The sequence below is a fragment of the Asterias amurensis genome, chromosome 2, assembly GCF_032118995.1.
Source record: "Asterias amurensis chromosome 2, ASM3211899v1".
Classification (NCBI taxonomy): domain Eukaryota; kingdom Metazoa; phylum Echinodermata; class Asteroidea; order Forcipulatida; family Asteriidae; genus Asterias; species Asterias amurensis.
In genome coordinates this window covers 18873704-18887367 of record NC_092649.1, presented here as the reverse complement: position 1 = coordinate 18887367, position 13664 = coordinate 18873704, and the positions used below count along the sequence as shown (strand labels likewise).

General features: G+C 38.3%; 1 protein-coding gene across 1 annotated transcript in view; it reads right to left on the bottom strand.

The window, feature by feature from the left end:
- Nucleotides 1-13664, bottom strand: part of LOC139954602 (uncharacterized) — a 29709-nt gene that overhangs the window by 10901 nt on the left and 5144 nt on the right. The window contains exons 3-10 of the mRNA XM_071954490.1: nt 9637-9744; nt 7498-7731; nt 6133-6246; nt 4663-4872; nt 3153-3224; nt 2305-2439; nt 1554-1761; nt 228-367 (exon numbers count right to left, since the gene is read on the bottom strand). Coding sequence (XP_071810591.1) covers nt 228-367; nt 1554-1761; nt 2305-2439; nt 3153-3224; nt 4663-4872; nt 6133-6246; nt 7498-7731; nt 9637-9744 — 1221 coding nt within the window. The remainder of the gene's footprint in view (nt 1-227; nt 368-1553; nt 1762-2304; nt 2440-3152; nt 3225-4662; nt 4873-6132; nt 6247-7497; nt 7732-9636; nt 9745-13664) is intronic.

Below are 13664 nucleotides of genomic sequence, written 5' to 3'. Positions count from 1 at the left end.
TCTCAGTCGATATTAGTTTCATGGTATTTGCTGGTAACGATTTCTGTTCAGCAATAATATTTCTATGCTAAGCAAACTTTTGTTCTTTGCAGCTTTACAATTAGGTTTGGTTCCTGGATGTATTAGATCTATTTTTTCGTTTGTGCAATTATAGAAACTAAAATTGTAATAGTGGATCACAACAAATCGTTGAAATTTTGCTCATCATAGCTTTGTAAAGCCTTTACCTGATTATAAAGCAGTTTCCTTTGGAGGCATTCTTTCTTGTAGAGTACTTTGAGACTGTCGAGTTCGTGAGACGTACTTGAGTCTAGATTCTTCATCTTGGACAAACCAGAGAGGGCAGCTTTAACCAGTTCCTTCATTTCTAAAACAGCAAAAGTCATACAATTAGATTCTTTGTTTTAAAGACGCTGGACACCTTTGGTATTTGTCAAAGACCAGTCTTCTCACCTGGTGTATCCCAACGTAAGCATAAAATAACAAGCCTGTGAAAATTTGAGCCTAATTGGTCATCGAAATTGCGAGAAAATGATGAAAGAAAAAACACACTGTTGGTCGAATTTGTGTGCTTTCAGATAAAAATAAAAGACTTCAAGAAGTCTTTTATTATTTTAGTGAGAAATTACGTCTTTCTCAAAATCTATGCTACTTCAAAGGGAGCTGTTTCTCACAATGCTTCATACTATCAACAGTCAAGACGCTTTGCGCAAATTCAATCGAAGGGACTATAAACCTTTTCATTGTTGATAAACAAAGTGCCCTGGTTGGCATGGCCGGCCGAATGTTAGCAAAACAACAACAATTTTTTACCAACTTGAATGTTTATCTTCTATGGTTTGTTTACTTGTTTCAAACAAGTTCAACTTATTTTTTTATATTTGTGTAACATTTCTAAAAACTATAGCTCCCCGTTTTTGATTTGCGTTTTTGGCTTTCCAAAGTTTATCCTAAGGTTAGCAAAAACTTAGGCTGTGACATTGCAGTAGGAGGGTGTATATAGTTGACTATTGTGGACCATTGAGCGATTTTGTTGGGTGCTATGCACATACATGCATAGGTAGCCGTCGAACATTGACTAATGTTGACAAATGGTTGCTGCTCGATTTTGGCCTTTGTAGCTGGTCCCCGTCAGGCCCGGAAGTTAATCTTTGAAATGGGCAAGGCCATTTTCATTTCGCAAAAGTCTACGAGGAATTTTCAAAGGGGCACCAAGGCCTATACCAGGGGCAACGAAGTCCTCTGTGCCCAGGTCAAAATTCCAGTTGAACCTAGTTAAACTGGGTTAAACTGGAACTAGTTGAAAACCAGTTGATAAACTAGTTAAACATATTTAAAACCAGTTGATTTAATATGGAAAATGGACAGTAACCAACTGGTTTATAATTTCAATCTAGTTGAACACAGTTAAACCTAGTCCAAACCAGTTGGTTAATATGGAAAATGGACGAGTTTGGTCACTATTCAGTTGAACCAGTTGACCCCACTTAACTAGGTTCAACTGGAATTTTGACCTGGGTGGCCTGCAAGTAATCCCAGGCCATGACACTTACCATCAAATCCTTGAGTCACTGCCTTCTTGAGTGTCAATTTAGACTTGTCCAACTCCTTAGCCGCTTTGTCCACTCTAAGCAAGAGGTCAGTGTCAATGGTCGGACCCTGTGGCTCTACCACTGGTGGTACTGGGGGTCCAGCAAGGTGCTTAGGGGACTCGTCAAACGTGGAGTCGGGATCTGTGTCCGGTTCGGCCGTTTCAATGTCCTGCAAAAGAAAAAGAAACAGACCGAAGGGCATTTCCATGGTCAGTCACATAACACTTTTCTGTGTCATTTCTTGATCATGGTGCTAGTAGTTGTGTGTGAGATATTCTTTCCAATAAGTTTATAGACTGATTTGTACTTGACACCCAAGGCTTTGAAGTGATGATACAAGAAATGTTGTGGGCTTTGTGCTCTGGATGTTATAACGTTGTAAAAAGCGGTCAGTAGCACTACACAAAAAAGATGGTAAAATAAACTACAAAGACCCGTCTCCTTTTCTCTAGCGTTCAGGAAGACAATTGGCAACGCACACAAAAGCCCTGGGCCCACCAACCATCTCCTTTTAGGAGAACCAATCAGTTACTGAGAAGTCTGAAAATCTACTAGGCGGTAGTAGAATATAAAGCAAGACAAGTTCTCAAAAGAACATAATCTACCTGGCAAGTAAATACACACATGGTGTTACGGCAAACCAAATATATATTGATACCTGACCATGCAAGGGTATACTTGGTGAAAAGAAACTACTTTTAGTAAAACTTACCGGTGTGGGCGCCTTGCGTCTAGCTGTAACTGGTCTGCCTGTTCTTGGTCTCTCTTGCTGCATTGCGGAAAGTCTAAGGTTGGCCGTCTTAGCCTCCACCTCCAGGCTGACAGCCTGTTTGCGAAGCTGCTCGACCTATGCAACATCAACCAAAAGTGGATTTGTTATATTTGTGGCGCCTGAAAATAAGTCTAAAGTAAGATTCTCAAATCCATTCCATCCTGGCTCATACTTTAAAAAACATTCTTCTTAAATGGTTGAGTGCTTATTACCGACTTCTTTTTCTTCTCATTATTTGTGCCTTAATTTATTTGATTCAGGGTTGAACAAAGAAAAATTGACTAATAATAATAATAATAATAATAATAATAATAATAATAATAATAATAATAATAATTGTGGCGGCTTATGTTGCGCACACGTCCGTCACTCAGTGACGCTCCTGGTGCTGTAACATTCAGTATTTCCTGCAAGATGAGAGTGGGACTCGAACCACAACCTCCGGGTTAACGCGCCTGCGCTCTATCAACTGAGCTATCTAGCCCTATTTTGGCGGTCTCCTTATTTTCTCAATATCTTTGTTTCAGGGGTGCCAAGAAAAGCCATGAAACCATTTACGTTTTTATATGATTATTTAGTTGCTTCTCTTATATGTACTATTTCTTTGAATGATTTAACACCAGATTCAGTGCACCTCTATGAATGCTGTGTAATTCCTTAATTTCTCAAATACATTCCATGCATTCTGCCAGGGGCGTGTAAATGTGTTGCAGGACAGTAAGATTACAAATCAACTGTTTAACTTCCAGTTATTGGGATTGCTACTCAATGCCATATGGATAGATTACCTCAGTCATCATCTTGTCAAAGTCAGTCTGCAGACGCTTTTTCTGATAACTGATATCTTTGTGAGACTTTTGCTGTGGACAGAAAGAGACAGAGACAAAATGAATTTGATTTAAATGTTTATCAATAGCTGGGCACTGCTGCAAATTTGAGTTTATTAACTAAAGATTTAAGTTTAACAATTAAGAACTCACTCTGCAGTAACAAGGTTAAAAACGAGAAGTTCCCTGATCCACTAAAGTGATTTCCTACCTTCCGCCCAGGTATTAGTTAAGAGAACTCTTCCAAATTCCAAAAATCAACTTCGCTGTATTAGAATATAAAGCAAGACAAGTTCCCACAAGAACATAATCTACTGTGGAAGTGTCATGGCCGAGCGGTTTAGAGCAACAAATTCAAACTCTGGTTTTTCTGATCAGCAGAGTGTGGGTGTGAATCCTCAGTCGTGACACTTGTGTTCTTAAGCAAGACACTTAACCATTGCTTCGTCCTTCGGATGGCACGTAGAGCCGTTGGTCTCATGTGTTGTGTAACGCATGTAAAAGAACCCAGTGCACTTTATCGAAAACGGAAAGGGGTTTGCCGGTGTTCCTGGCTGTGGCTGCTGAATGCGCCATAGCACCTTGTAAACCCTTATAAGGTGCTACATAAATGGGTCTCAGAATTCATCACTGCAATAACCTATCTTTCTGAAAGTTTGTATATACTCAGTGCCTTGAGTACCTTGTTTGGTAGATACTTGCACTATATAAGACTTCTATATTATTAAAATTATTATTATTACTAACACCCAGCAAGTAAATTCACACATGGTGTTATCGCAAACCTCATTATTAAGTCCTGCTGTCTTGTGGATTTTTCCCCCAAATGAGCCCTGAAGACTTTTAGTACTATTATTAATATTAAATTATATAAAACATTCTGTCAATAAAACCTTAAGCATCGACGTCATCCAGCCGCCATCTTGGAGGTAAAACGATGACAAAACAATCAAAACGCACAGAATTGGCAAATGAACGGTTGCTTTTTTTACCTCTAGGTGAGGTCGCCCCACTGGTATAACATCATGTACAACAGGTCTATTATGAATATTTGGTTTGCGGTAACATCATGTGTGTATCTACTTGCCAGGTAGAGTTTGTTCTTAGAGAACTGTCTTGCTTTATTCTACTGCCTCGGAGTAGATAATCGGAGGTTCAGGAGACTTCTCAAGTCTGAAAAGAACTGTCCTGCTTTTTAACTATTACCAGGGTGGATGGTATAGAAAATAGACTGGACTACTACTTTAGCTATAGGATCTTAATTAACTGTACTGCCGCGGAGTCAGTTCTGAATTGGTCTCAACGCTTCGACTAGCTTGCTCTAGTCATTGTCAGAACAAACTCTACCTGGCAAGTAGATACACACATGGTGTTACCGCAAACCAAATATACATTGATACCTCACCAAGCAATGCCTCAAATCCTATATAGGTCTATATGTTTATGAAGGAACAAGCATTTTTCAACTTACTAATTTGGCCAACTTGTCTTGCAAGATGGAGATCTTCTCATCTTTTTCTTTGACGAGTTTCGTGTTGACTCCAGTCAGTCTATCGGGGCTGTCCATGGCCCCGGTATCGCCGATTGCAAAGTAGGTGGAGATGGCATCCTCCGTGTCGTAGTTGCTCTGACGTAGAGCCGCGATCATGTCATACTTGTCTTTCCACATGGGCAACGCTTCCTAATAATAATAATAACAATAATAAGACTTGTAATGCGCACATATCCACCCCGCTGGGTGTTCAACAGAGAATATGAGGTCACAGCTACAATAACACAGGAAACATTTGTACACGAGGGAGGACTGTTTTGTTAAAGTGGTGTATCTCAAAACAGACCATTTTGAGATAAATAGGTTTGAAGATTTATTTACAGCCTTTTTTTGTATACATATACATGTATTAGTGTCACAAACTTTGAGTTTTACAGGCTGACATCCAGATTGTATCTTCCAAACCAATTATCGATTCACATTGAGGTTTTCGGAATCGGAGATAATAATAATAACCCGTTTTTATATCGCGCTTTTCACACCCGGAGGGCGTCCCAAACCGCTTCACATCATTAACTCTGGTCACTGGGCCTAAGTTCACTCCTTAAACCATCTCAGCTCCCTGGTGGGGAGTATACAGCCTTGTGCAACATTAATATGCGCTACTCGGCTAAATCAATCACAAGAACCGTCTCTGCCCTCACAGGTACCCATTTACCCCTGGGTGGAGAGAAGCAAATAGTTAAGTATCTTGCTCAGGGACACTGTCAAGACCGAGATTCGAATCCACACTCTGCTGAACGGAAGCACCAGAGCTAGAGTTCGGTGCTCTTACCCGCTCGACCACGACACCCCACTCCCAACATTGCAATGTTTCTTTGCTAATTACTCAAAGTTGTCTGGTGTACTTGTGATATCTTTTTCCATACCCGCAGTACTTCAAAGTAAAACGTGTCTCAAAATGCAATATACTATTCAAAGCTGTTGTACTTCTTACAAGGTAAGTTTTTAACATAAATGCTTTTTTGTGGAGAACTTTCAGAATCATAATCTCCAGCATTTACCCTGTCAAAAAATGTAGAGTTCCCTTAGACCCACGGGAGTTGGAACAGGATTAGATAAGATAGGATTTGATTTATTGTCCACGTTAAAAAACATAGAAACTAGCCAAATACAATATACACAATCAAAATCAAAACTATATAAATTACAAAATAAGAGAAGTAGAAATGCAAAGCAACAAAAGACCCGCACACTAAAAAAAAAAAGCACCAGCCAAAACAACGCCAACCAGTCACATAGGACATCAAGACAACAGGCTGGAAGAAACACCCAGCCTTCCTACCCCCGTGACCAGTTAACGCTGCCCCGACCACCAATCCAATCCATTCCAGGATCATGATAAGGTACATTTTAGCCTGTATGGCCGTCTATAACTAAAACAATTACCTGGATCTGTCTAACAAGAGGTTTAATGAAGTCCGAATGCTGCTCCCAAGAAACTGGCATCTTCACCCACGCTCCTGACGAATCGTCAAAGTAACAGTGAATATTACGCTTTTCCTACATTAATTATAAAAATAATAATAATAATAATAATAATAAATCATCGGATAGCGCTTTCCACAAGCATTTCAAAGCGCTTTAGCATTGTCTGAAAAGATGTGTTTTTAAATGTGAGTTCTGAATAAGCTGATTGAAGATGAGTCACGGATGTGTATAGGGAGCTGTTCCAGCAAGTTGGTGCAGCTACTAAGAATGCTCTATCACCATAGCGATTATTCGTGCGTGGGCCATTGGAAAGTTGAAGATGAATGTTGGATGTTGATCAAAGGCTCACGGATGAAGAAGGCAACTTTTGTGAGATGAGACTATTGATGTATGTGGGAGCGAGGCCATGTATTGCTTTGTAAAGAGATATTATATTGCTTTGTAAACAGATATTATGTATATTAAAACCAAAATGAATACTCTTTATTCCCGATGCAAATTTAACATCTATTATAACGTTGCGGTACCTGCTGCCAAAAACATAGGATTCGAGCTGCCTCTAGCTACCGGGCAATCTTGGTAGTCTAGTTGGTAAGACTATGCTCTAGTAGCAAGGGTCCTCCCAGGTCGAAATTCTAGTTGAACCTAGTTAAACTGGGTTTAACTGGAACTAGTTGAAAACCAGTTGATAAACTAGTTAAACACAGTTAAAACCAGTTGGTTTAATATGGAAAATGGACAGACACCAACTGGTTTATAATTTAAACCTAGTTGAACACAGTTAAACCTAGTCCAAACCAGTTGGTTAATATGGAAAATGGACGACTTTGGTCACTATCCAGTTGAACCAGTTGACCCCAGTTAACTAGGTTCAACTGGAATTTTGACCTGGGCTGGGTTTGAATGCCACCCGAGTAATATGACTGTGATTTTTCATCACAGCTGAGCTCGGGTCGGGTACTAGGTAATTACTTAGAATGTAACATAGCTAACACACATCAGTGTGTATGGGTATAAACAAAAATGCACATTTTTTATCCCCGATGCAAATTTAACATCTATTCTATATTTTAAGCATTGTTGTTGTTGTTTTCTTTCAAGATACTTGATCAAAATCACTTTGACAAGTTTACCTATTATCCTCGTTTAATTTTAGTTTAGGTTATTATTTGGTCAATAAGTAATGAAGTTTTCCTCCTTGTAGCATTGTTGAAATTTGATCAGAAAAAAATCAAGATTTTAGTTTAACTTTGCAAAAAAAAAAAAACAAGGTTCTGAATCTTACAAAAACACAACAATCGTAAAAAATTTGATGAAATATACCTCAAATATATAAGTGAGGAGACTTCCCCGAGTTGGGTGTTTGATTGATCCAGCCCGGTCGTCATTGTTCCCGCTCCCGAGCCCTGGTGAGATATCGATGTCTCCGGCATCATGGGTTTGTGATGTCGAGGAAGCTGGGTTACTATTAGAGCCAGCATTGTTGTCTTGTATTGGATCTCCGTCCACTGAGAAATGACCCTGGCCAATCCATCGTTCTGGAAACGCTTGCCATTCCTGGAAAAGAAAAAAAACGATTTGTCAATGGGTGCATTCAATTAGCTTCCCCGTCTCGACCCCGCAATGCTCATTCGTGTGAGCCCCTGACAAGAGCTAATTGAACGATCATACTCGCGCTCTCGTGGTGACGTCATGCAACTCCGGCCAGTTATTCCGCCAGTTTTTACCAAGTCATATTGTCGATTGCAGCTTTGCTCATCACACTGCCTCAACCTTATGGAACAATCTCCAGGAGCATTTGAAAAAATATTGATTCCATTGATAAGCTTAGGAATTGTCATCTAATTCATGCATTTTTTTTGATACTCATCACCAGTAAGCTACATGTACCTCTTATATTTTGTATATTTTTTTCGTTGTCTTTATTTTCTCCATATCAGATAGGGACATTATAAGTTATCACACAAGCAGGAGTGGAATACGAAAAAATATAGTGCATCTGCGTCCCATATCCAACGAGGCCGAAGGCCGAGTTGGATATGGGACGCAGACGGGCTATATTTTCATAAATAATTAATGTCCGATTGGCATAGTAGCAACGGGACATTGAACACTCCTTTAATAACCTACGTATGTAGTTGCTAGGAAACACACACAAATTTACTTTCTATTTAAGGATAGTTATTTTATGACCTACTGTACGTCTAGAACTTAGCAGTCTGCAAGTTATTAGAGATAATGAAGGTTCGGCCATACATTAAATATTAGGTTCTCTGGCGTGTCGTTGCCAAGCAGATAAGAACACCGGACTCATGCTCTGGTGTTTCTGATCAGCAGAATGTGGGTTCGAGTGCCGGTCTTAAAGGAACACGTTGCCTTGGATCGATCTAGTTGGTCTTTGAAAAACGTTTGTAATCGGTGTTTTTTTATAAAATGCATATGGGTAGAAAGATGTTGTAAAAGTAGAATACAATGATCCACACAAACATGCCTCAAAATTGCACGGTTTTCCTTTTACCTCGTCGACTAACACGGTCGGCCATTTATGGGAGTCAAATTATTGACTCCCATAAATGGCTGACCGTGTTAGTTCACACAGTAAAAGGAAAACCACGCAATTTCGAGGCAAACTTGTGTGGATCATTGTATTCTACTTTTAAAATATCTTTCCAACCATATGCATTTTATAAAAAACGGTTACAAACGCTTTTTAAAGACCAACTCGTCCGATTAAAGACAACGTGTTCCTTTAAACACTTGTGTCCATGATTTTAGGAGATACATTGAAATGGTGCTACGACCACCTTTTGGTAAACCCTTAAGTTATTTAGAATTACATTTAATAAATAATACGGGAAAGTTTCCTTTTTAAGGGAGTTTTTTTTTTCAAATTTGCTCAGGAGAATCTGAAATGATTGGGATTTTTAGGGGACTTTCTGCAGAATCAAGGAGAGCTGGCAGCTCTGTATGATGGCTGGATTCGTCCTTTTTTTGCCTCACAAGATGTTTTGTTTGGAATGCCTTAAAACCACTGGACACCTTTGGTTATTGTCAAAGACCAGTATTAAGCTTACTTGCTGTATCCCAACATGCATAATAACACTCAACTGGTCACCGTTTCTCACAATGTTTTATACTATCAACGGCTGTCCATTTTATACTATCAACATGTGCTTTCTCCAGAAGACGATCAGAGCATACTGATTGAATTGAGTCTAAACCAACGGTTCTTTTCAGAACCACCTAAACTCATATAGAGATAATCATTATACATTACCGCAAACCTTTCAATACCATATTTCCACCATGCAAAGTTTCAAAACATAGTTTTCATTGCTTGTTACCAAGTAAGTTTGTATGCTAAAAATAAAAAAATATTGTGAGTAATAACTAATTATTCAGTGCCTTAAATGTAAAAAATTAGTCTGTGTGCCTCGACTGTGGTGTTACATGGTTTGTTACCTGCGTATTCCAGTTGTCCAGGTAGTGTCGTTTGCCAGACTGTTTGATACACGTGTAAGTTCGTCCATTACTGTGATGAAACGTCTCAAACACAATGTCGTCCTCGCCCTGGTTTGGGGAAACAAAAAGTTCAGTTAGAACAAAATTTATATTCAATTGACCCAATTCACCTGGCGTCATCATCAGAATAATCTTGGATGCGCCATTTTGGTGGTCAATGTCAACGTGTGTTATTCAGTGAAGAGCGCACTTTAAACCAACATGGTGAGCGTAGCATCAGTCACTGCGTGTGGCGCGCGTGCAGGGGGTCAATAGGTAGATAGGCCCTATGGTTTTTTTGAGTGCAGCCTCTGTAGTTTTTTTTCCATAAACTAGTTCACTAATTTGGAAGTTATGCAATTTGAGAAAAATCTAAGCTTTTGAAGAATCATTGGGGTGTCTTCTGACAACTCCTTGAAGTTATTATTGCTCTCCACTGGAGGGCCACAGATTAGACAAGACGAGGGTCTAATTTCATGGCTCTGCTTACCACCGAGTTCTACGCTTGCAATCACCATTCTTCGCTTACTGTGCAAGCGCTGAACTTCTGCACTAGCTGTGTAAGCAATAGAGAAACGTAGAGTACACACTCCCACAAGCACACAATTGTGTTTATGGTGTCTACCCATAGCTGTGTTTATGGTATCAAATGAGGACTTCTCTTTGTTCTCCTATTCTTTGGACAATTTTTTTTTTTTTAGATGCCCCATTGGTTTGATATATACTATGAAATCGGATCCAGGACGTCCTCGGTGCGACTTTTTCCCGGATCCCTTCTGTTAAAGTCCTCGGTTTGGGTGCGTAAACAATTCTCTGCTCTCTCTTGAAATACACTTGTCATAAGCAAGGAATTCCCTGCTTCCAAAAGTGCTGATTCTTTGCTTACGGTAAGCTGGCTTTCTAAGAGAAATGAAATGGGGCTCAGGTGGCCAGAAGGACACTTTAATAGCCTATGCTACACTTGCAATTTTTTAGACATACATACATCATGTACATCATGTAGGTTTGGTGCAAGGGAGCTAATAATCATTCCAATCTCAACAGTGCTTGGGCCAACAATTTTTCTGGATACATATTTTGCTTATTTTCTTTACCGAAATTATACTCTAAGGGGCCATTTAGAATAGTCCATGTTTCAAAAATAATTGATTTTTTTTTTTATCAATTGGTTTGACCCACCCACCCCAAATTTAGATTTTTAGATAGTGAACGGCTTTATAATATAATCTATATGAGCCAGATGTTTCAAATCAAAGGTCTCCAACATCAGTACTTTCCAATGGCCTTTCCTGGCTTGAACATACAACTTTGCAGTTTAATCAGGAATGAATTTCATAATCTTCACCAGCTGCGTTATTGTTTAACTTCTTTTTTATAAAATAAAAGTTTATGTGTTAACCGGTATTCTGTCAAAATAAATAACTGAGTTTTTGAACAATCCACCCAAAATTTTGAAGAAAAACGATTTTATTGATTTTGTTTTAATTTTCACAATAGGCCTAACTGTTCAGAAAGGCTGCTAAGATTTAAGATTTATTATTATTGGTAAAACTCTGTTGTTGAAAAAAAAAAAGGCAAACACGTGTTTTAAAGCAATCGCACAACATCGCAAGAACATAATCTACTGTGGGAGTGTCGTGGCCGAGCGGTTAAGAGCACCGAATTCAAACTCGGGTGTTTCTGAGCAGCAGAGTGGGTTTGAATCCCCAGCCATGACACTTGTGTCCTTAAAGCCATTGGACACTTTCGGTAAACAGTATTGTCTAAAGGCCAACATCGTGTATCACAACTTATATATAAAATAACAATTAAACCTGTGAAAATTTAGGCTCAATCGATCATCGGAGTTGGGAGAAAATATCGTGAAAACCCAACCTTGTTTCGCCGTGTCATGACATGTGTTTAAAATAAATTTGTTAATCTCAATATCGAGAATTAATAATTGTTTCAATGTTTTCTCAAAAAGTAAAGCATTGTATGGAATCATACTTCAAGGGGAGTCTTTCACATTTAACTTCTGTAAACCCTGTAAGTTACTTGTAAAACTGTGATATTTTAATTTTTGTTTCGTTCAGAAAGTGTCCAATGGCTTTATGTGGATGTAAATTGCAGCATCATACATTAACAAGCCCTCAAGCACAATGAGCAGAGCGTTAATAGTACTACATTCAGAAACACAAATGCAGCGAAGACAAAAGCAGGTGAGACAACGCTATTATTAACTGCAAGGACGAGACATGTAATTATGGAAAACATGACGTGCACATCAGTTCCTTGCAGTTATTGCATTCGTACTAAATTGAATAAACTCAATTTCTTGATCTTCTACGATGACTGTACTAACGCAACCAGCGATCTTTCTTATAGTGAATCAACTATGGTGAAAATGTAAATTAACATTTCAAATGATTTAATTAGGATTTTTGTTGTTGCTTATTATTGGTTTGATTTTTATTATTCATCTGCAAAGTTAAAGGCAGTGGACACTATTGGTAATTACTCAAAATAATCATAAGCATAAAACCTTACTTGGTACACTTAGTCTTCTCACTTGGTGTATATCAATATGCATAAAAATAACAAACCTGTGAAAATTGGTCGTTGAGTTTGCGAGAAAATAATGAATTTAAAAACAAAAACTTTGTCACACAAAGTTGTGTGCTTTAATGTGATTGATTGTGAGACCCCTAAAAATCTAATTCTGAGGTCTTGAAATCAAGTTCGTGGAAAATTAGTTCTTTCTCGAAAACTAAGTTACTTCAGAGGGAGCCGTTTCTCACAATGTTCTATACTATCAACAGCTCTCCATTGCTTGTTAGAAAGTAAGTTTTTATGCTAACAATTATTACCAAAAGTGTCCACTACCTTTAAATGCCTCTGCAGAAGGTCTGGTTTGGATCAAAAGCTAAGGCCATCTACCCTACTCATTTCATACTAACACTACAATAAATTTCTCTCTAAAGGCAATTTCAAAATCCTATGAGTTAAAAATACTGCCTCTCAATCCTGACGACAAACACATATTATTGTATTGTGGAAACCCCATGTCTTATTATGGAGACAAGATGAACTAAAATCAATACAAGCAGCTTGCAGAGGAGCTGCTATTGTTCGCTTGTATTTAATCCTTGTGTAGTTCTTGTACAAACCAACCCAGAGATAGATCGTTGTGAAATACTTGACATTTTGTAATGACGTGTGTGAACATGGTTAAGTAGGAAAAATATAATGCACATTTTGCCTTCTCCTTTATAAATCAGATTTATTTTATCCATATAGTATCATATTTTCTTTGTTGAGGGGAGGGAGCAGAGGTGGGTAGAAAATTCTTTTAAAGGCAGTGAACACTAATGGTAATTACTCAAAATAATTGTTAGCATAAAACCTCACTTGGTAATGAGTAATGGGGGAGAGGTTGATAGTATAAAACATTGTGAGAAACTTCTCCCACTAAAGTAACGTAGTGTTCGAGAAAGAAGTAATTTTCCACTAACATATTTGAATTTAATTTCAAGACATCAGAATTAGATTTTGAGGTCTTTAAATCAAGCATCTGAAAGCACACAACTTCAGGTGACAAGGGTGTTTTTCTTCTACTATTATCTCGCAACTTCGATGACCAGTTGAGTTCAAATTTTCACAGGTTTGTTAATTTATGCATATTTTATGTGAGGGGACTGTCTTTGACAATTACCGGAGGTGTCCAGTGTCTTTAAAGGCACTGAACAACTTTCATTGCCTTTGTAATCTTTAAAAGTGTAATCCCAACAAATCCATAACATAACAAACCTGTGAAAATTTGGACTCAATTGGTCATAAAGGTTGCAAGAGAATCAAAGATAAAACATCCAGTCTTTGACCAAATTTGTGTGCTTTCAGATGCCAATAAAATGCTTCAGGCCTGACGTTTTTTACTATTACATGTATACCCAACGTATAGCTGAAGTTAAAGACACTGGACATTATTGGTAGTTGTCAAAGACAAGTCT